Below are 23,157 nucleotides of genomic sequence, written 5' to 3' on the forward strand. Positions count from 1 at the left end.
GTTCTCTCTCTCTGATTAGGTGTTGTGGTTTGCAATAAAGGTGTTGAGTGGCCATTGTGTTCAGTCTCTAGTCTGTATTCAGCCCGCCTCACCCTTCCCCCACATGACCTCCAACCACATTTTACTTGGTGGTCCCTTCCCTGAATTACCCAGAATGAGAGACCAGCCTCCAAGCCATGGAAACAATCTCCTGGTACTTATTTCTACTATTCTTGGGCGTTAGTCTTATAGTCTATTATTCTATATTCCACAGATGAGTGCAATCTTTCTATGTCTGTCTCTTTCTTTCTGACTCATTTCACTTAGCATGATACTTTCCATGTTGATCCACTTATATGCAAACGTATTCATGACATTTTAATGAATCAATTATCTGCCTCAGTTGGACCTGCCACTGACGCTTGACTTAGATGCCACCATGTCCATGTCCACAATGCCTGCACACTGGACGCCTCCCACAGCCTCTGCAACCTCCTTTCGGCCCTGCCCCAGAACCAGGAGTCAGGCCTCATTCTACACCACCGTGGGGCTACACCACTGTGCAGCTGGACTCCAGCTTCCGCTTTGACTCCTCTGGCCCCCATCACACCTGTCCAACCCCACTACTGGGGTCTAAGTCAGAAGAACTCCACCTCCCCACCCCCTTTAATGGTCTGGGAGTCAATAAGCTTCTTCTGTTTAGGACCATCAAGTCTTCTCGCCTTCTTGGCATTTGTACACAGGATCCTTTTGCTTTTTTTTTTTTTCCTTTTTGGGTCACAGCTTGCGATGCACAGGGGTTATTCCTGGCTTTGCACTGAGAAATTACTCCTGGAGGTGCTCTGGGGACCAAACAGAATGCTGAAAATCGAACCCAGGTCAGCCGCGTGCAAGGTAAATGCCCTACCCGTTGTGCTATTGCTCCAGCCCCAATAATAATGATTTTTTTCTTTTTGGGTCACACCTGGAGATGCACAGGAGTTACTCTTTGCTCTGCACTCAGGAATTACTCCTAGGGGTGCTTGGGGGAACATATGAGATGCTGAGAATCCAACCCGGGTCAGCCATGTGCAAGGCAAACACCCTACCCGCTGTGCTATCACTCCAGCCGCTCCTTTTGCTCCTTCTGCTCCTTCTTACAAGATCCCCAGCCTGTCCCAGGTCTTCAGTGCATGAAACCCAGCACAGCACCATATGAGGACAGGTATTAAATGAGGAACAAAGCAGGCACAGGTGGGGCTTTCAATGAGTCACAAAACACTTCACACCAACTAATACCCTTTAGTCATCACCTCATCTTCTCTGAGAGGAGGGTGCTAATGCTGTCGAGACCGCAGCCTGCAATGAGCTGAACCCAGATGTCTGCTCCCTGCCCTCAGCTAAGGGGGGCCCAGGGCCAACCTTCTTGGCCCATGAATCAATAGCATATTGAGCTGCCTCACTTGCCTTCATTAAGAAACCCAGAGAACATAAATCTCAATGTATGGCTGCTAATTTGTCAGCCATTTAAAAGCTTGCGAATGCATCCTGAAGTTTAGTTTAAATGAGATTACTCCTATCTCAATTTAAAATCTGGTGCTACAAAATGAACTTTTCTTTTTTCTTCCCTTACTGGCTTTTCAGGTCTGTCTCTAGTTTACATCCTTAAATTTGCCCTCAGTATCTAAGCAATGTAATGACAGTGACAGTATTTCACCTCTCTCCAGACTAAGAAGGGCTGGAAGGGCCAGAGAGGGAGGAGAGGGGGATCTGCAGGTCAGAATCAGGAATGAAGAAAGAATCCTCTGTGCTTAGGGCTGCAGTAAGAGAACAGTGAGAAACGCTTGCATGCATCTGACCTCGGTTTGATCCTTGGCACCCTATACGATCTCCAGAGATCAGCAAGAATGATCGCTGAGCACCACCGAGTAACATAAACAACAACAGCTGCAATAACAATAAAATCCTGTGTCCATTGACCTTTCCTGTGAAGGAAGAAATAATGCTTAAGAATACAGGTTCGGGGGGCCGGAGCGATAGCACAGCGGGTAGGGCGTTTGCCTTGCACGCGGCCGACCCAGGTTTGATCCCCGGCATCCCATATGGTCCCCCAAGCACTGCCAGGAGTAATTCCTGAGTGCAAAGCCAGGAGTAACCCCTGAGCATCGCTGGGTGTGACCCAGAAAGCAAAAAAAAAAAAGAATACAGGTTCGGTGGGCTGGAGTTCTAGTACAGCAGGTAGAGCATTTTGCCGTGCATGGGTGCAGCTGACCAAGTTCAATCCCTGGCAACCCTAATGGTTCAAGCACTGCCAGGACTGATTCCTGAGCACAGAGCCAGGAGTAACTCCTGAGCATCGCTGGGTGTGACCCCAATACACCCAAACACACACACACACACACACACACACACACACACACAGAGGTTATGGGGCTGGAACAATAGTATAGCAAGTAGGGCACTTTCCTTGGACACAGCTAAACTGGATTCGATTCCTGGCATCCCATATGGTCCCCAAAGCACTGCCAGGAGTAATTCCTAAGTGCAAAGCCAGGAGTAATCCCTGAGCATCTCCTGGTGTGGCCCCAAAACAAAACAAACAAAATGAATACAGGGCGGGTGGTGGTGGGAAGGCAGTGGGAACATGCAACACTGGAGGAAGGAAGTTGACATTGGTGTCAGAATAGTATAGGACTAAGACTCACCTGTCGGTAACTTTGTAGATCCTGGCACTTTAATTAAAGTTAATTTTTTTAAAGATTTTTTTAAAATATAAGTTATTGGATAAGAACATTGATCAAAAGATCTTAGATGCTTTGGTGTCATCAAAACCATAATTGTTAACACATTATAAACATGTAACGCAAACTGTAGTAGTTTTTTAGATATGTTTGCACTGGGGGTAGTTTAGGGTGGGAGGGGGCCTTAAGACAGGGGTAAGGGAATCTGGCACTGATGGATATGGTGGTGGAAGATTTTTAGCCTGAAATCCTACTATTAACGTATTGTAGTGGATAGACAGTGGGCCTCTGGAATCTGCTGAAAGTCGAAGCAGCAGCAACTGTGTAAGCACCCATGTTTTCTTTTTTTTTTTTCTTTTAAAAGATGTTTTATTAGAGAATCATTGTGATGTAGTTACAAACTTATGAACTTTTGTGTTTGCATTTCACTCATACAGTGATCGTTTACCCATCCCTCCACCAGTGCCCATTCACCTCCACCAATGATCCCAGTATCCCTTTCACCACCCCCACCCCCACCCCACCACCCCACCCTGCCTCTGTAACAGGGCATTCCCTTTCGTTCTCTCTCCTTTTGGGTGTTGTAGTTTGCAATAGAGGTATTGAGTGGCCATCATGTTCAGTCTACTCTACTTTTAGTTTGCATTTTCCAACCCGAATGGGTCCTCACAACATCCTTTACTTGGTGTTCCCTTCTCTATCTGACCTGCCGTTCCCCCCAACATGTGAGGCCAGTTTTCAAGCTCTGAGGCAGACCTCCTGGTGGTTAAAGAAACTTTGGTAACTTTATTTTTTTTTTAAATTTATTTATTTTTAATTAGAGAATCACCGTGAGGGTACAGTTACAGATTTATACACTTTTGTGCTTATACTTCCCTCATACAAAGTTTGGAACCCATCCCTTCACCAGTGCCCATTCTCCACCACCCGTAAACCCAGTGTCCCTCCCACCCTCCCCAATCCCATCTCCCCCCCACCCCACCCTGCCACTGTGGCAAGGCATTCCCTTCTGTTTTCTCTCTCTAATTAGCTGTTGTGGTTTGCAATAAAGGTGTTGAGTGGCCGCTGTGCTCAGTCTCTAGCCCTCATTCAGCCCGCAACTCCCTTCCCCCACATGGCCTTCGACTACAATGTAGTTGGTGATCGCTTCTCTGAGTTGACCTTTCCCCGGAACGTGAGGCCAGCCTCGAAGCCATGGAGTCAACCTCCTGGTACTTATTTCTACAGTTCTTGGGTGTTAGTCTCCCACTCTGTTATTCTATATACCATAGATGAGTGCAATCTTTCTATGTCTGTCTCTCTCTTTCTGACTCATTTCACTCAGCATGGAACTTTTCATGCCCATCCACTTGACTACAAAATTCTTGACCTCCTTTTTTCTAACAGCTGCATAGTATTCCATTGTATAGATGTACCAAAGTTTCCTCAACCAGTCATCCGTTCTGGGGCATTCGGGTTTTTTCCAGATTCTGGCTATTGTAAACAGTGCTGCGATGAACATACATGAAGCACCCATGTTTTCAAAGAGCATCTAATCATTCTCATGCATCTCGGGCAGGTCACAGCGTTCAGCTATACCATCCAGGCCATCACATGTTGGCCCCCATATGCTAGAGGAGTAATAGTCTCATCTGGTTTGGGTCTCTTGCAGAAGAGGCTTCACGTGTGCATGATCACAAAGGATGCAATTAAATGATCCATATACTCCATCATTCGCATAATACGTAAAGGTCTGTTCACTCGGCTCATCTTCATCACCAGAGCCCATCTGTTCCTTTATAACAAGTTTTTTAGCAATTATATTAACTGCAAGTGTAAATGCTGAGGCAACACAGTATCTTCCCGGCTCAGCTATAATTCTCACTCCCGAGTCAGAGAGAAAATACTTGTCAAGTGCTGGGTTGACTACACTGGTGATCTCTCCAAATTTAAGCTTTATATCCTCAGATGCAGGAAAACCAACATCAATATCAAGCAGATACATACTGAAGCCAACCTCAGCCACCATGTCAAAGGTACAGCAAGCATCAGAAGTGGCCTGCACAAAGGTCTCAGTGTCAGGACAGCCACTGCCCACATGGAAGCTGACACCAAGGACATCAATGTTCAGTTCTTTTGCCCCTTCCAAGAGCAGCCTGCTGGTGCCAAATTTAACACTAAGGTGACAAATTGCTTTGGAATCATCTGTGGCAATCCGCAAAACCAACTTTGCCTTGGGATGTGCCCTGGCAACTTTCATCAGCTCAACTTCACTATCAAATGTCATCATTTGGACTCCATTATTGGCACATACTTAATTTGAGACACTTGTTTACAAGGATTTGCATAGATAATCCTTTCTGGAGGCACCCCAAGACTCTGCACCAATTGTATTTAATTCTTACTGGCACAATTAAACCCTGCCCCGATAGCAGCAAGGGTCTTCAATATGGTTCTGCTATCATTGCATTCATCATCATCATCCTGTTGATCATCGAATTTCTTGAGCAGTCTCAGTAAGGTCTCCATTCGCCCTAGCCCTGAGAGTTTAGAAGCCTCTCTTTATTTATCCTTCCCAATGGTGCTGAATTGGAGGCTCTTTCAGGGTCAGGGGAATGAGACCCATCATTGTTACTGGTTTTGGCATATGAATACACCATGGGGAGTTTGCGAGACTCTCCCATGTGGGCAGGAAATTCTTGGTAGCTTACCAGGTTCTCCCAGAAGAACTAGACTATAAGATGCCTGGGTGTTTGGTTTTTATAGTCTCTGGATGTTGGCTGTTGGTGGGATTACATGGCGCCGGGAACAGTCCCTGGGTGTGACTGCCTAGTTACTGGACATTAGACAGCATAAAAGGAGGTGTAGGCAGAGTCTCTTGCCCCCGCGCCTGGCTGTCTTCACCAGGGCCCCTCGGAGCAGGGCAGGTTGAGTTTCCCTCCCCACCCTGAGCAGAGCCCCGGCAGCTGAAGACCTCTGGAACCCAGCCACAGCCATGCTCAAGGCCCCTCTCCACACGTTCGGACGAGCCTCACACATGAAGGAATCGGCAGAGGAACCCAGGTGTGCAGGACTCGGGGCTGAGATGTCCAAGCCTGCTCAAATCGGGACTGGGCCTCCTCCACCCAGACCCCCCATTTTCCAGTAGTTTGGCAGCTACACCCACAAACTGCCCCCAGCACCGTGTAATCCCATCAACGGCCAAGATCCAGAGACTATAAAACAATGCTCCAGGACCACTTATAGCCTAGTTCTCCCTCTCAGAGAACCTGGCAAGGTACCAAGAGCATCCTGCCTGCACACAGAGCCTGGCAAGCTCTCCGTGGTGTATTTGATATGCCAAATACAGTAACAATGATAGGTATCATTCCCCTTACCCTGAAAGAGCCTCCAATGTGGCACCACTGGGAAGAATGAGTAAAGAGAGGCTGCTAAAATCTCAGGGCTAGGATGAATGGAGACATTACTGGCACCCGCTTGAGCAAATCAATGATCAACGGGATGACCGTGATACATGATACAGTGAATGTATTGTAAATTACAGGGCCTCAATACAAAAAGAATGCAGGTTACTGGACAGGGATTGCAGGGGTGGAAACCACCCATTGTCAGCGGACAGTGGCCATAAACCAAGACCTGCTTCCTCGGCACCAGTTAAGGCACAGCATTCATGGAGCATCACTAGAGGGAGTGTGAGGCTGTTCTAGGGATTCCTGTGGTTCCAGTGCAGGGCATAGTTGCAAAGCTGAAGCTACGGGCCCACCTGTCTGTGCAGGGCTGCAGTGATTCCCTCCGGACGGGATGTTAGACAAGAAATGAACCCTCTCATGCTAATCTGAGTCTACCAGATCCCCAACACCAATGGGGAGGGCCCCCAAATAAACAAACAGGAATAAACTAAGTGATCTGAGAGCTAGAACAGTTGGTAAGGCCCTGTAGATGGTCCCAGTACCACGTAGGATCCTTCAAACACTACCAGGAGTGACTCCTGAGCAGTCAGGAGAAAGTCCTGAGCACCGCCAAAATCAAATTAATGCAATGAAATAAAATGAATAAGCAAAGAGAGTTATTCAGCTAAGGATTCAGCATTCTGCAGAATCTGCAGACCAACATGGAGTATGCCCGGGGGAGACTGGAAGACAGGACCGTCTGCCCCACCCTGCTGCCCGTCTCTTCTATCCAGTGCCCGATTCATTCTCTGTTGGGTGGAGAGGCAGGATGCAGGGGGTTCAGTTGTACCCAGCTGTTAAGAGACTACTCCCAGCTCTGTGCTCAGGGATCATTCCTGGTTGTGTTGCAGGGGTGAAACGAGGGTCGCTGCTGTCCTGGGGCCCTCTCCCCCAGCAAGCCTGCCTTCCCCAGAGCAGGTGAGCATGCTGTAGAAATTCCTAGAAGAACGGGTTTGCTGGCCTGGGGTGTGCAGCGTAAGTCAGGGGCAGCCTTAGAGGCAGTTAGAGCTGAGACCCCAAGGCCACCCTCGGGCTTCTCTCTAGACCTGCCTCCCCTCTATGTGGAGAGGAGACGCAGGAGGCCTTTGTTTTTATTTTCTCACTCTGCCCTTTGAAGGAATACACTGGCCTCCGCATGAATAATTCTCCAGCAGTTATTAAATCCATAAATACAGATTTCGTCGTTTAAGCACGGCCTTATGAGAGCAACCGTCAGGGAGCAGCAGAGCTCACTAGGAGCATGGCCAGGGCAGTGCAGGAGTGTCCAGGCCCGGCTGCAGCCACAGACAGGCCTGTATGATGGAGGAAAGGTGCAGTCATCAGCCCTGGGACAGTGCCCAGGGTGCCCAGGAGACCCAGGGGGAGACCAGAGCGGGGTGGAGAAGGGACACAGATGCCCGCAGCTGGCTTAGCTCAGCACCCGAGGAAAGGGGTCACAGATGGACCCACAACTTCACTTCTGAGACCTTCGCTGCCAACCCCCAGGGACCATTTAGTGTTAATTCAGTCTCCTCCTGGGAAGGACACATGAAGCAGGGACCAAGGGATAGCTCAGCAGGGGATACTGAGGCCAACATCAGGGCCCCAGAAGCAAAGAGCAGAGCCTCGAGTTCTGATTTCTACCCCCCACCACACACAGAACCTTTTCTTAATTCTTTTTACTCTTACTAAAAGTTGCATTTGCAAGATTTATCTATTTCATATCATTTTTATTGTGTGTGTGTTTTATTTTATTGAATCACCATGTGGAAAGTTACAAAGTTCTCAGGCTTATGTCTCAGTTATACAATACTCAAACACCCATCCCTTCACCAGTGCCCATATTCCACCACCAAAAACCCCAGTATACCTCCCACCCCCCGCCCCTCCACCCCCACCTGCGTAACTGATGAATTTCACTTCATTTTCTCTTTACCTTGATTACATTCCATATTTCAACACAAAACTCACTATTGTTGTTGGAGTTTCTCCCCAACAAAGACAGCCCTACTACCAAGGAAGCATTTGATAATTAGTTTTCCATTGCTAAGAATGAAGAGATATGAAGTCCCACTGTTCCGAGTACATAACTCTTTTTTTTTTCTCTTCCCCCTTCCCATGCCGCCCAGTTCGTACCTGCTTAATAGACCTCATAATATGGTGGATGCCATGCCTGTTTCTCCCCAAAAATGGGAAACAACCAGGAAAGACGGATATTTCCTTTCCTCGGCCAGCGTGGGGCTATGGCTTAGTTCACAGTCTAGAAAAATGGCTGCTACTTTGATTACCTTCAATATTTCAACAAAAAACTCAGTTATTGTTTGGAGTTTCCCCACAAAGTCAGACCTGCTAAAAAGGAACCGTTTCACATTGCTCACAATTAAGAGATGTTAATTGTCATCTTAATGACAACTGGTTAATTGGTTTTGGATTTCTGTATAAAGTCCAGGGAAAATTCTGCCAGAAACTGCATCGCTGCGAGCTTTTACTTCCCTTTTGTGGTGCTCATAAGATGGAAAAGCCTGGAGGGGGGGGACAAGAAAAAAAAAAGATGGAAAAGCCTGCACCGCATGGAGCAGTGGCTCCGTTCACAGTCCAGAGGCCTCTCTGCGAGCTGCTAGTGTCCAAAGTTGGCCTCTGGGATCATGCTCGTGCGGCAGCTGAAAGTATTTCATATCATTTTTGATGTGCTAGCACAGAATTCTTCCTAAATGACATATTAGGACTGTCATATGTCATTTTAAAATTTACATAGTTGTAAGATTTCTTGAAGGAATTTTACCTGATCAACTTTTGATTTATAATTTTGCAGAATCTCAGGAACTTAGATCTGTTCATCTATAGGTGCATGCATGACATCAAGTACACCAAAAAAAACCCCAAAATTCCCATATGTGGGATGAAAAGAAATAAACAATATACAGTCAAAGCACCAGTACTGGGGCTGGAGCGATAGCACAGCGGGTAGGGCGTTTGCCTTGCACGCGGCCGACCCGGGTTCGATTCCCAGCATCCCATATGGTCCCCTGAGCACCGCCAGGGAGTGATTCCTGAGTGCAGAGCCAGGAGTAACCCCTGTGCACCGCCAGGTGTGACCCAAAAAGCAAAAACAACAACAACAACAACAACAACAACAACAAAAAACCAAAGCACCAGTACTGAAAACTTTATCTAGGACTGAGCTTACATGGGAGTGAGGGTGGTTGGGAGGGACCTTGGAACCCAGGTGGAGTGATGGATGTGGGTTGGAATGACAGACCTATGCACGAAAAGTGTAATTAACAGGGGCTGAGATAGTACGGTAGGTAGGGCACTTGCCTTGCATGTGACCAACCTGACATCCCACATGGACCCCCAGGCCCACTTGGAGTGATCCCTGAGCACAGAGCAAGGAGTAAGCCCTGAGACCCACATGTGTGCCCCCCCCACCCCTGCACACACTCACACACATACACCAACCAAAAAAGTGTGATCAACAGAATTTTAAATCTCAGTACCTTAATAAAAAGTGAAAAAGAAAACAAAGATCAGAGCCTATAAGTTAAGGGCAGACCCTGACAAGTCCCCTTGCCTGGAGCCACGCCTTCCTCAGACAGAGAAGCACCTAGGGCAGATACCGAGACCAGCTGGCTCCACAGCAGGAAAGCCCTCCTGTTTCCGGGGATTCCCCAGCACCCCCATTCCCAGGCTGCTCACTCCCTAGAGCCCGGTGTGCAGATGGCCACTTCTCTCTGGGGTTTCAGCTTCCGACTCCCCCAGGCCTCAAGGTGGCCTTGGCTTATCTTCTGGTCTCCTGGTCGACCTTCTGTTCTACCCAAGTCAGAGTTCCTACGTCGAGCCATGGCCGAGCTCAGAAGGCTGTTGTGGGAGGCAGGTTGGCCCAAGGTTGTCCTTGGGTTGTCTAGGCTAATGCGTGCAGAGAGTTCACAGGATCTGCCCACACTTCACTCACCTTCCAAAATGCTCCCAGCACAGCACCTGCAACTGGAATCTAGCCCCAGAGCTTTCTGCCCTTTCAGAGAAGTCCAAGTGACCTTTTCCAAAAATGCTGTATGCCTCCTTCTGCCAAAAGAATTGGGAGCCACACTCAATAGTGCTCAGAGATCACTCCTGATGGTGTTCAGGGAACTCTGTGTGGTGTCAGGATTGAACTTAGGTCAGCTGCATACAAGGCAAACACCCTACCAACTGTATTAGCTCCCTACTCCCTGCCACCACCCACACCCCCACCCCAAATTTTAAGCTTGCTTTCCTCTTCCTTCCCACCTTCCAACCCCGCCCCCCACCATCCCTGATTTCTCCAGACTTTCTCCTAGAGGAATCAGGCCCCAAAAAGATGCCACCAAGGCAGGCACACATAGTAGAAGCAGATGACCAGGTTTGGGGACTGGAATGATGGTAGAGCCCTTGCCTTACACACGGCTGATTGGGTCTGCTCTCTGATAGCACACGATGCAGAAGCTGTGAGGGCGAACCTCTGTGCTTGTCCACAGTTCCCGGGTTCTTGATAATACTGAGTAATAAAGATGCTCAGACCCAGAGTTATAAAATTACAGTACAGTTTATTGGAAAATAGAAACTTGCCGTGCAGGGAGGAAATTAGTATAGGACTAAGTATGGCTCATTTTTCTGATTTTATTGAAAAACTAGGTCTTTGTGCTACTTATCCAAGTGTGACAGGATTTCCATTTCTTTCCCAGAGATATTTTGTTAATTTAGGGCCCATCCGTGTCTTTGAGATAAGATTAACACCCTATATGTGTTTGGGGTCTTTTAGGTTATTTATTCCACCAGCTCCCTGGCTACTATCTATATTTCTTGGTCTCCTGTGAGAATTTACGGTCTTGGGAAAGCGTGAACTACCCAGTGCCCAAGAGTCCAGGAATTTACAGGGGAACTAAACTATAGACTTGAATCAGCTAGAGAGGAGCTGCAACAGCAGTGGGCAAGGGGGACTGGGCTGCCCCTTCCCGGTGAAGGGAAGTACTTTCACACACATGGCCCCTGAGCCCACAGGAGTGATCCCTGAGCACAGAGCCAGACAGATGTCCTGAGCACAGCTGAGTGTAGCCCAAAAACAAACTAAAAAAAAAAAAAAAAAAGCAAGCAGGCTGTGGGTTTTGCTGGCAGGGCAGGGATGGAGCCAGGGGCGTCACAGTGCAAAGCACACATTCTCCCAGTCACATCCTGGGCACTTATACTTGCTCCTGTCTGGCTGTGTCAATGACACATCCCTGATGTTCATCTCTCCTCAGCCACCAGAAGAAGGTTGCTCCCGATGTGCCACGCTGTCAGGCAGCGGCCCAGACGAGCCAGCCCAAGTCACTTACCTGACGCCGACGCGGTGTCAGTGGGAAAGAGCAGAGCATGTGCCCACGTTCCCAGGGCACGCCCCCCCCCCGGGGGGCCCTCGCCCTCTTCTCTCCAGGCCTCCAGGAAGGGGGGGGGGCGGGAGACTCCTGCTCCTCACACCAGATGTTCCGTGGGCAGACCCCAGCACAGCTGACAGGCAGTGATTACTGCTGCCAACCCCACATTAGGAGAGAGTCGAGGGGAGTGGCCCAGCCCTCCGCTTTGTGAGGGGCCTTTCTCTTCCCCCATCACCCTACTGTCAGGAGCAGCTCTGCTGAGGAAAGGAAGACAAAAGGCGCATCACAGGGCCTGACTGCTTCACTCCATCCTGGCTGGGGTGCTGGGCGGGGAGGACCCAATTCCTTTCCCCTCCCCCTAGGGGAAAAGCATCCTGAGGGCTCCTGCCGCCTGAGGACCCTAGGCCATCCGTGCTCCTGAGTACGGGGGTTTAAGTCAGGAGAGACTCGCCTCTCGGGGTCCATGTCCCTGCCCAGGATGGTCCTGCAATTTAGACCCTGGGGCTCAGAAAGCAGGCCAGAAAGGGTTAAATCGCCAGGAGCCAGGACTGGGGTAGGGAGCTAGAGGCTGTGAGAGAGGAGAAAGGACAGGGCCTCTGGGAAGCTGGTCAGAGCATCTGGGGCGGGTCAGGGCCCCTCCTCCTGGCCGAGCCACAGACACTGGCAGCAGAAAGCCACAGCAGCCCAGACAACAGTTGTGCAACCTGGCCCTGGAGAGCCGGGCTGGACCCAGAGCCGGGGGCAGGGAGCAGGGAGAAGGGCAGGGGGCTTGGTGAGAAGGAAGATTGTCCTGACATGAGCCTGAAAGCCCTGGATCCCACACAGCAGAAACAGGCTGAAACTGGTTGCTGCTTGCAACTCTCCAGGCGCCGGGTTGGAACTGAAGGCTCAGCCCAGGGCCTGAGGCCTGAGGCAATGTGCCAGGAGCAAGGCGGGACCCAGGGCTTCCCTAGGCGCCTCACAGCCTGGACACATTCCCTCTCCCTGCCAAGGCCTAACGGGGCTCAGGGCTGAGGGTGGAGGAGTGAGATGAGGGTTAAGGGGAGAAACCTGACCTGAGGGCTGCCCCCCAACACACAGGGAAGAGAGGAGCCATGGATTTCTGTTTAATGTGAAATGTTACCGTACAAAATGACGTGGGCAGCGTTCCGCTCCTCAGGGCTCTGCAGGGAGGTGAGGGCAGAGCTCAAAGTCGCCTTCTTTCTACCTCCTGGGACCCACAAGACAAGACATACTCTGTTCCATTCCCTGGGGTCACCCCCATCCGGGGCTCTATCTCAGGCCTGAACTGCACTGGCCTGGGGTGGAACAGGAAGCAGCATCTCAGATTTGTTCCCTTTCAAAGTCCCCAGGAGATGAAGGGAGATGAGGATCTTGGCTTCCACTGACTAGAACCAGGGGGCTGGAAGCACAGGTGGCCCTCATTTAAAGGAAGCAGAGCAGGCACTTGAGTGGGGCTGGAGACCAGGGCGGACAAGAAAGCCCTAAAGCTCAAGGCTTGCTCTTCAAACCTCTTCCTCCTTCTTTGTCATCTCCAGCTTGTAGAGGATCTGGTAGCCATCATCCCAAGCATACAGCTGCCGCTCACGGGGGTTATAGCGGAGGCTGGCATGGGCACCGTACCGCCGGGGGAAATAAGGCTGAGCTGCCCTTTCCAGGCTCAGGGTGCCACTGGCATCAAAGGAGCACTGGACTCGGGCCCGACTGGCAGGGCGAGTGTTGTAGACGACATAGAGAGTCCCACAGATGACAAAGGCCGCCTCTGCGTTCTCTCGGGGACAGGGTGTGTCCCACTGCTGCTCTGTGTCCAGCGTCTGTGGGTCTAACTTGGCCAGACACAGATGCCTGTCATCCTCCTGGGTGGCATAGACAGCCCACAGGCCCTCCTCGTCGGCTGCCAGGTCAATGTAGGTGTTGGCTGTGAGCCCGTAGGGGGGGATCAGGCCCTCAGCCGGGAACACCGAGCTATCCACCACCGTGCGGTTGGCCAGATGGAATTTGATGAGCTGCAGTGTGTTCTCCGACTCTCCACCCCCACCAGGCCCCCCGGGGGGCCTCCGGGCATAGTACAGAAAGCCACCATAGACCAGCTGGCCCGTGCCCACCCAGGGGAAGGGCACACGCACTCGGGCAGCCTTCCGGGCAGCCATGGCCAGGGTGAAGTCACGCAGCCTCGGGAAGATGAAAGCTGTGTCATTGTGGGTCCCGTCCAACACGAAGATCTTCTCTGTCGGGCCCAGGGGATCCTTGGTCCACAGACCCGTGGGGCCACCAAACCGCTTTAGGATCTTCATGGATCTCACCTGAGAGATGGTGTAGCCACAGTCTGGTGGGGAGGGAGGAAAGCACAAGCCAGCCCAGCTGAGTTAGGGGCCTACCCGGAACCCCTGCCCACAGCAAGAACATGCCACTGGGGACCAGAAGGTGGGAGGGGCAGGAGGAAGGTACGACAAAGGCCTGGCTCCCCAGAAACTCCTGCATGAACCTGTCTGACAGCAACTTCCCCCCAACAGACCCTAAAAGCTAGAGCCCACATGGACTGGGATGAGGAGGGGAAAGGAGGAGGGCGAGGAGCCACCGGGCGTGGAGTCTGAGGCTGCTCTCATATCCCATTACCTGTCATCATGTCATACTTCTCATTTCTTCGGCCCTTGCTTTTGGTCCCTGTGCCCCCAGTCCCCTTCTCGTCCACCTCGACACAGGGGAGCGTGGGGTTCTGGGTCTCCAGATAGTCCACCTCCCGCTCCAGACGGTCCACCCGGCCCGAGATGGAGTCGGCTTCGGTGCGGAGTGCCTCCCGCTCCTTCTCTGCCACCTCCAGCAGCGGGAGCATCTTGTTCTTGAAGTCCCGCAGCTCGGCTGCATGCCGACTACTCTGGTCGTGGCACTGCGCCAGACGCTCCTGCAGGGATGAGGGGGGTAGGGGAGGCCTGAGGCCTCCAACACCCCAGCAGGAGAGGCCTGGCTAGGGAGTACCATTCAGCCGCGCTTCCCTGTTACGTCCACCCCCACCACATGTCCAGGGATGCAAAGTGTGCCAAGAGCCCAGCTGAGTCCCCCAGGCCTCTTGTCCTAAGATGCAGGCCCCGCATGTTCTCGGTGAGCCTTTGGCACTTCTCAGGGACCTGAGGGGAAGAGGGTGTAGGAAGGGGATCTCTGCTCCATGAGACAGTTCGCCTCCTGGGCATCTGAGAGGCTCTGGAGGGCTAAGCATGAAGAAGGATGGGATGTGGCACAAGGGTCAAGAGCATACCCTGCACACAGGGGCCTGAGTTTGACTCCCAGCACTACTTAAAATATCTAAATTTTAAAAAAGAAGAAAGTTGCACTCTCTGGGAACTTCCAACTTCAAGAGAATCATCAGCTCATTTCAAGATGCATCCTCCCCACCTGAGCTCTCATTTCCACTGTTCCCTTCTTTCATGCCACTCCCAGGGGTGCCCCAAACACATGCCTGTTTGCTTTGGAATGCCTTGATCGGTCTGAGTAGGGAGAAAGGAGGGCTTGGCCAGGTTTGGGGGTGAAGCAAGAGGAGATGGCGAATCCTTCCACGCTGACCTGGAAGCAGCCGTCACTCACCTCTAAGGCAGCCAGCCGGCGTTCCATGTACTCCACAAGGTGGTGCTGCTGTCCCCGAAGGGGACCAGTCCAGGACAAAAGGAACCAGAGCAGGAGAGGAGTGCCAGGCCCCATGGCAGCGGAGAGTAGGGCCAGAGTATGAGGAGCGAGCCCTGGCTCCGCGACTTGGGCCCCCGGTTAGCTTCGGAGGCGGAGTCTCCTCTGGATCTCTGGGCTCTCTCACTACTCTGGAATGCCTTTCCTCTCCTCCCCCCACCCCCACCCCTTTCCGCCTGGACTGATCAAACACAGATGGCCTAGTGCAGAGCAGTCAGAAGCCTTAACCACCTCCTGCCTAAGCTACAGGCTCCCCAGAGAAGGGAAGGAGATGCAAACGCCAGGGCAGTCATGCAGAAAAGGAGTGAGCTGCGAGACGGAAACCAGAGAAATCTCAGTAAACTCTTCTCTATTTTAGGTTTCTTGGACTGAGTTAAGAAATAACCTGTTAGTCTGTCCTTTCCCCAGCAATAATATCACAAACTGCTTTGTGTCCAGCCCAGTGGAAGCAGAAAGCAGGGGAAAAGAGAGGAACGAAAAGAGGTGGGCAAAGGCCACAGTGGCTGTGGGAAACACGTTCTACAGCTCACTGGCGCCACCTCGTGCTAAGTACCAGTACCTCTGTGCTCTCAGGGTTAACTGGGAAATGCAGGCCTCGACTCTTGCCTGAAAAAAAAAGAACTTTCCTCACTGCAAATGGAGCAGATTAAATTTACAAAGGTTCTTCCCATCATTAAAAGATTCCCCAAGAAAGGGATCCTTCTACACTGCTGGTGGGAATGCCGACTAGTTCAGCCCTTTTGGAAAACAATATGGACGATTCTCAAAAACTAGAGGTTGAGCTCCCATTTGAAGTTTGCATATAAGTGGATCAGCATGGAAAGTATCATGCTAAGTGAAATGAGTCAGAAAGAGAGAGACAGACATAGAAAGATTGCACTCACCTGTGGAATATAGAATAATAGACTAGGAGTCTAACACCCAAGAATAGTAGAAATAAGTACTAGGAGGTTGACTCTATGGCTTGGAGGCTGGTCTCTCATTCTGGGCAACTCAGAGAAGGGAACACCAAGTAAAATGTGGTCAGAGGTCATGCGGGGGAGGGGTGACGCGTGCTGAATGTAAACTAGAGACTGAACACAATGGCCTCTCAACACCTTTATTGCAAACCACAACACCTAATCAGAGAGAGAACAAAAGGGAATACCCTGCCATAGTGGCAGGGTGGGGTGGGGGGAGACGGGACTGGGGAGGGTGGGAGGGATGCTGGGTTTACTGGTGGTGGAGAATGGGCACTGGTGAAGGGATGGGTTCTCGAACTTTGTATGGGGGAAACATGAGCACAAAAATGTATAAATCTGTAACTGTACCCTCACAGTGATTCACTAATTAAAAAGAAAAAAAAAAAGAAAAAAAAAGAAAAAAAAATTCTGAGCCTTAAATTTTAACCATTCTCTGTGCAAAGTTCGTCTTAATAAAAAAAAAAAAAAAGATTCCCCAGATGATCCAATTCCTTTAGGGAATATCTCATTCTTTTTCTGTTTAGTGTCCAAGAAAATACTTAATTGAGATAACAATATTAAAAATCCTTGAGAAGTTAGAAAATAAATCCCGTATTACTAGGAACTATGATTGACAGCAGAGCCTTTCTCTGTCGCTTTCCTTTGCCAGAAAAACTTTTAGGGATATTCTCTTACACGTTTTATTTGGGGGGAAAAAAAAAACAAGGAAAGTGTTTGCCATAGTCTTAAACAAATTAATGTATCTTGACTTCCCCACTAATGGAAGAAAAGAGGCATTTCTCTTGGTCCAACAGATGTTTCTAAATGTTCCTCATTTTTCTTTTTCAGCTGCTACTGCAATGAGTAAACTGCCTGAAACATGTCAAAAGAAGCCAAGTAAATTTATTTAGAGGCCTGTAGTCATCAATCTAAACCACCATTTCTCACCTAGGAGCTCTGAGGTTCCCTGTAGGCCCCAGTACACATCCCAAAAGGGTCAGGGTTAAATCATATAAATGGGGAGCTGAGCATGAGACTGGGATGGGAGGTTTAGTCTGAGGGGTCAAAGAAAGGAACAAGATCAGAAAGAGGGGATGATCAGAAAAAGGCTGAGAAACACTCATTTAGACAGATCTTTTGTTTTTTGGTTTTTGGCAGTGCTGAGACTGAACCCAGGGCAAGGCTAGTGCTCTACCACTGAGCTACACTCCCAGTCCAAATCGCAAATTCTACACTGGGAAAGTGTATTCATTTTAGAATTGAGAGAAATCTGACCAGAAGCACTCCCATAAACAGAAGTTTATGCCTCTGTGTGATTTTTTTTCTTTCTGAGAGGAAGGACAAAAGCATTGTCTTGTGATTACTTTTATTCTGCTACCTTTGATGTATGACTGAACATACAAGAAAGCAAAGTTCACTAGCATGTCAAAAGTGCCTGCATCTTTTCAAGACCAGACCCAAATGGTAATAAGTTAGGACCCTGGTAATTCATTCCATTTTTGGAAAGTTTCTACCAAGCCCCATTTATTTCTGCTATAGAGATCTGTAAGAACAAACTGTCTCTAATCTACTGATGTTCGGCTGCAATGTATTTAATTGCTCCCTAAATGCCAGTAAGCCGACCCTGTTAACACCCTATAACAGAAGTCAGAAACAGGCACACGAATCAGAAAATTTACCCATTTTATTGATGCATTGCAATTGCTCTACATTTTACCATATTATGTAGAAAATACTGAAAATACAAGCTACTTTGTAAAACCAAAGACAAACATTGAATCCAAAGATAAACTATGTTTTACACAATGGACCCTTTTCCCATAGTTAGTATTAAATTTTAAATATCTATTATTTTTTGTTAAAATGATTATTTTACATACTCCCTAAGTACATCTGCATTACAAACATAGCTCAGTAATTCTCAGAAACTGTTTCTAGAGGCTTGTTGTAAAAGGAAGCGCACAACCAGAAAAGGAAAAAAGGAAAATTTTTAAAAAAGTTTAAATCACACACATTAACTAGCATATCAAATTACATTTAATCAAGTTGGAACTTCACTGCAATATCAAGGGTTCAAAGCAGAAATACTAACATTACATATAATGTACTGCTACATGTAGTGAATTATTCTTCAAGCTGAATCAAAAGCACACATTATATAAAGTTCAGCAAAAAAAACCCATCTAGACATGCTGCACCATCCATCAGTTAAAAAAAAAAAAAGAAAGAAAATCAAAACAGGAAGCAGGCTTGGGCCATTCCAGTCACTGAGAGGCAATTTCATTTCCTATCTGAAAACAAACCATCCAGTGGGTTTTGCATAATAATGCTGAATAAAACACACATTATGATGCTGGCCTGGTTAAGGACAGTCAAGCTTAGCCCCTGTAGTGGAGGATGAAGGACGATGAATGGCTAGAGTTGTTTGGAAATCTTATTCCTGGGCTTTGTCGAAATGTATCACCTCCCGGGAATAATTCCGAACTCTGGAGGATAAAGTGTCCTGATGAGCCTGGAGTGGCTGTACTTTACCCTTCCCCACTCTCTCACTCTCAAAGGGAGAAGGTGGAAATGCAAGTTCAGAGAGGACTTAAAGCCTTAAGTCCTCACTGTGATCAGGACCGGCTCACTAAATTCACAGAGCTTCTCCCATTTGGTCATGCCGACAATGTTCAATGTTCCAGAGACAGCATCGAAAGCCACACTGAGCTCGTACACATTCAGCAGACACGGGAGGATTTTTATCACGGTAAACCTTAAATGTCAATTTCCAAGCCAAAACAGAAAAATTTCTAAACTCTCGAATGCTACTAGTAAGGTGATAGCTCTTGGTTTTGTCTTTTCAGTGTGTGGAAGTTAAAATTACTATCAAAAAAGACACTGGATTAGGGGGCAAGTGGAATGTTCAATTTTTTTTTTTCTTCCTGCATCTCATTTCTTACAAAAAACAAATCTTATTCCTTGTAGAGGAATGATAAGGAACAAAATATGTTTTCTTTAAAAAATCAGATCTGCCTTTGAGCAAGGAAATCTGAATGTGCTTCATAAAAAGGAGACAGATCACACATGCTGACTAGTGACAAAAACCATACAAACTTCGTGGGGATCTTGACCAATAGAGTACTGCAAACCAATTCAATATGATTGAAAAAGAAAAGTATCTTGAAAACACCAACAGGTCCCTGGCAGGCTGTACTGACCACCCCCCCCCCCCCCCCCGCAGTCCTTACTGCTTTCAAAGAAGAAACTCCAAACCCTTGACAGCTCCTTGAGGTTCCACCTGGTGCAGTGCTGACCAGGCTCCAGGAAATCTCCCATCTCCATCCTGCACCTCCTTGACACCATCTCCACAAAGAACCAGTCCTAGACTTACCCCTCAAAGACGACATTTTCAATTCTGATGGAACACACCAGTATCTTAGGGTTTACCTTCTTCCTGAAAGTCTCTTAGTGGCAGGGACATACATCCCAACCCCCAGTACCCTCTATTGGACCCAGATCCATGCAGGAGCCGAGAGTACAAGGACAATTTCACAGCTGAAGGGCCCCAAGAATATCGTTGTTAAAGAGAAACCACAAATGCCCAATGCCTCAGTGGGCTTTGGGTCCTTCTCATCTTCTTCGCTGGCAGAGAAACTTTTCTGTGAGTTCCCTGTCACTAGCGGATTACCAAATAACTCTGTAGCATGGGGACGTGGTAAGCAATACAACAGGCTCTTTGGTATAAACACATCTGTTTATCTTTTTTCAACAAGTATTTCACTAGGAATGTCAACTATTTGCAGGAAGGACTACCACACGGGAAAAGGGAGAGAGAAAGAAAAAAAACCCTCTCATTCTAAATGATTGCACATACTTAAAAAAAAAAATTGCAGACATACTATTGGCTTGACTCCTCTCACCTGCTTTCTGAATTCTCACAGAAGCAAGGTAGCAACGCACAGTGAGAGAGCCGCAAGGGGGAGATGCTTCTGTGAGAACTTCTGCTGGGATTCCAAAATGGAAAGGGGCAATAAAGGAGAAAAATGCTGTTTTTCTTTTCCAATGCCAGCAGGGAAACTGAGAACAATATATTTACACAACACAGCTACTAATCCTGCTCTGGTAAATCCCAGTGAACAGCACAGGGTCCACGGGGGCTTGCTGTCCATCCTAAGGCAAGCTCACTGTAAACTCTATTAACCACTACGTTATCATATAAGGCACTACAATAAGGGAAGGGAGAGAGGGAAGGAAGAGACACACGAACAACTCCTCACCAGACACACCTGTGCAAAACAAGCCCAAGGGTCTGCTCTCCTGGCAAGCAATGCCCCTGCTCACTCAGCACTACAGTAACAATGCGCTAATATAACTGCAATTAGTTCACATACATTCCAACGAGTATCAGTTCATTTTGGTTTAAATACAATGGAGACATCAATTCTATCTCCCGGGTAACACTGGAGGATCAAATACACACTAAATACACAATTCAAGTGTAATCACTACACATTTGATTACAAATAACATTTGGGGTTAGCAGGAAAAAAATTGCTGTTATAGTTTCTAATCAATATGTACATATTTAATTATGCAAAATATTAAAACACCACCATTACAAAACTTCTAAAATATTTTAAATTCAGTAATAAATTTTTAAAATATTTTTTTCCAATTCCTACATGCACTTATTGTATGAGTCTTAATAAGAGAGCATTCAATTTGCTGCTGGCATACAAAGGAAGCTACTTTAAAGTATAAAAGCTATACACAATAACGTTCTTATCTGGTTTCAGATTCTTTAGCTTTCTCCCCAAATAAATCACACAGAACAGAGAGAGGTGATGCAGAGAAAGGCGAGGAGAAAGAGATAAAGAGAAAGAGAGCGAGAGAGGTGTATTACTGAAATTTCATACTAATTTGTAGGCAAAGCTCATCGATGCCGATATCACATAATACAGAGATGTTGCATATAATAAAACCACCACCACCACCACACAATAATAACCACCTTGATGGCTTTTCCAATAATAAAATTTAAACTGAATCAGAGAGAAGGGTCTTTAAAATATAATCTTAAAAGACTGCACTGGTGCTTCATCTAACAAGAATACCTGACACATTCAATCTCTCACACTAAGAATATCAGCCACTGGTGAGCTGCCTTTTCAACACCACTTAGATTAAAAATGAGAGAATCCCAACAGCAATACAGAGTAGTATGTAACCAGTTTACAACAATAACAATTTCCCATTAAGTTTAATGTGACATGAAAACAAAATAAACACACTGAAAGTTTAAATGTCCTATAAACAAAGGTAAAATTTTGAGGAGAAATGCCTGATAGTAAATACAGACTTGCTCAAGAGGCCTGTAAAACAAAATGGCAAATTTTTAACATTTTAATTTAAAAGAAGAGTGGGCTGGAGCAATAGCACAGCGGTAGGGCGTTCACCCTGCACACGGCTGACCCGGGTTCGATTCCTCCGCCCCTCTCAGAGAGCCTGGCAAGCTACCAGAGAGTATCTCGCCTACACGGCAGAGCCTGGCAAGCTACCCGTGGCGTATTCAACATGCCAAAAACAGTAACAGACAAGTCTCAAATGGAGACGTTACTGGTGCCTGCTCGAGCAAATCGGTGAGCAACGGGATGACAGTGACAGTGACAGTAAAAAGAAAAGAGTAATTCTTGCTTGTTAACCAGATTTCAAGTCCAATTTCTATCGGCATTTTCCCTCTGACCAGCAATTCTAAGAAACAAAAGTTAAATTTTCAAAAGAGCTCGTTTTTTAAAAGCAGTTATAGAAATCAAGTCAGAGACACAAAATATTTTTCAATGTTATTATTTTTCAGAGGGTAACTTCAGAACCATTTATCTTCCTTAGCAACTGCAGAAGATGGACATCTGAATCCAAATATCAAAAACGCTATCACAAAAATAAAGAATTAAAAAACAGGACAGACTTCTGTAGACTACAACAATCAGTCAGCATCGACATGGCTCCCTAGAGAAAGATCTGCATCGGCGGGCCCTGCAGACGGAGCTGCTGGGGTTTCCAAACAGGGCCAGGGAGGAGCGCGGCCGAGGCGTTTATCACGACTCAGGCCAGGGCAGGGCAGGCAACCAGGGCCTTCCTTCCTCACACGCGCCAACTACAAGTAGGAATATTGGCTGATCTTGGTGGGACTCAGAGGGTATCCAGTGTAAATTGTCGAGCCTCGGGAAGACCCAATGTAGGACTGGGTGGCAAACTGGTGTTGGTACTGAGCGGGGGCCACGCTGGCAGAAGTGAGGAGGCTGGGCCCAACACTGACGGGGACCTGGTGCACTAGAGTGCTGGGGTGTGTGGTATAAGCTGCAGCATGCCGTGAGGAACCCTGGGGGGAGAAGAGATGAGCAATGGAGCTGGTGGAGCCCAGTGCCGCTGCAGAGGTAGGAGCAGCGTACGTGTACAGGTGAGGCTGGCTGGACAGGTGAGCAGGGGCCGGGGCCAGGTGTGGGTGGCCTGTTGAGTGCAGGGGGCTGCCGTGCTGGAAGGCATAGGGGGCCTGGGAGAGCGGGGCGACAAACGCCTGCTGCCTGCGGGGAGCAGGGTTGCTGCTTCTCTCCTGGGAGGTGGGAGCTGCCGATGACTGCTGGTTCTGGAAGAAGGAAGAAGGGAGTGAGGAATTCTAAGGCCACTCTAAGCCTGGAGCACCAAACACCAACTTGAGAGCAGAGGTTCAAATGTGTCCTACTTCTGGGCTGCCATAGCACACAACCTGCCGGGACTGGAAATGCTGTCAGAAATCAGCCAGCCAGCCTTCTGCCCCCTGGTAGAATGGATCCTAACCCCGTCCTCACCCAGATATCGCCAGTCTGCAGTCTGGTCTGTGCCAGAGGTACAACAAGAGCAGGGCGGGGAGCGGGAATACAGTCTTCATAGGTTTACCCACACCTGCAATTTAGGACCCTTGACTCAACTTCATCCTGTTACGGCAGTCAGTGACTAGGGATCTGTCCTACCCTTTCTTGCCTGCCAATGCTTTCTTCATACCCTCTGCAAATGTTGAGCCTGAAACACATGTGTTAACTTGAACTTC

At 48.2% G+C, this 23,157-nt stretch overlaps 3 protein-coding genes across 7 annotated transcripts in view; all 3 read right to left on the bottom strand.

The window, feature by feature from the left end:
• Positions 1-23,157, bottom strand: part of HIPK1 (homeodomain interacting protein kinase 1) — an 89,573-nt gene that overhangs the window by 6,062 nt on the left and 60,354 nt on the right. For 4 of the 5 annotated variants that reach the window (XM_055137477.1, XM_055137475.1, XM_055137476.1 and 1 more), the window contains exon 16: positions 17,758-22,716. The exons of the other annotated variant lie outside the window; for it this stretch is intronic. In XM_055137477.1, the coding sequence (XP_054993452.1) occupies positions 22,228-22,716 (489 nt within the window). In that variant the 3' untranslated portion in view covers positions 17,758-22,227. Of the gene's footprint in view, positions 1-17,757; positions 22,717-23,157 lie in introns of those variants that run through there. 5 annotated transcript variants of the gene reach the window in all.
• On the bottom strand, positions 3,750-7,943 carry LOC129404802 (ornithine decarboxylase-like). The gene has a single exon (XM_055137484.1). It carries the CDS (start codon positions 4,966-4,968, stop codon positions 4,327-4,329), a length of 642 nt encoding a protein of 213 aa, XP_054993459.1. The 5' UTR covers positions 4,969-7,943; the 3' UTR covers positions 3,750-4,326.
• Positions 10,443-15,248, bottom strand: OLFML3 (olfactomedin like 3). The gene is made up of 3 exons (XM_004616251.2): positions 15,055-15,248; positions 14,092-14,377; positions 10,443-13,801 (listed from the first exon to the last, which is right to left on the bottom strand). Exons 1-3 carry the CDS (start codon positions 15,166-15,168, stop codon positions 12,981-12,983), a joined length of 1,221 nt encoding a protein of 406 aa, XP_004616308.1. The 5' UTR covers positions 15,169-15,248; the 3' UTR covers positions 10,443-12,980.

This window comes from Sorex araneus, chromosome 5 (assembly GCF_027595985.1).
Source record: "Sorex araneus isolate mSorAra2 chromosome 5, mSorAra2.pri, whole genome shotgun sequence".
In the NCBI taxonomy this organism is placed as follows: domain Eukaryota; kingdom Metazoa; phylum Chordata; class Mammalia; order Eulipotyphla; family Soricidae; genus Sorex; species Sorex araneus.

Bases quoted from the DNA above. Each gene is read 5' to 3' on its own strand.
- LOC129404802 (XM_055137484.1), bottom strand. From the start codon at position 4,968: ATGATGACATTTGATAGTGAAGTTGAGCTGATGAAAGTTGCCAGGGCA.
- OLFML3 (XM_004616251.2), bottom strand. From the start codon at position 15,168: ATGGGGCCTGGCACTCCTCTCCTGCTCTGGTTCCTTTTGTCCTGGACT. The intron at 14,378-15,054 runs GTGAGTGACGGC...TCATCCCTGCAG, and splicing joins GCCGGCTGGCTGCCTTAGAG to GAGCGTCTGGCGCAGTGCCA. The intron at 13,802-14,091 runs GTAATGGGATAT...CCTCCCCACCAG, and splicing joins GAAGTATGACATGATGACAG to ACTGTGGCTACACCATCTCT.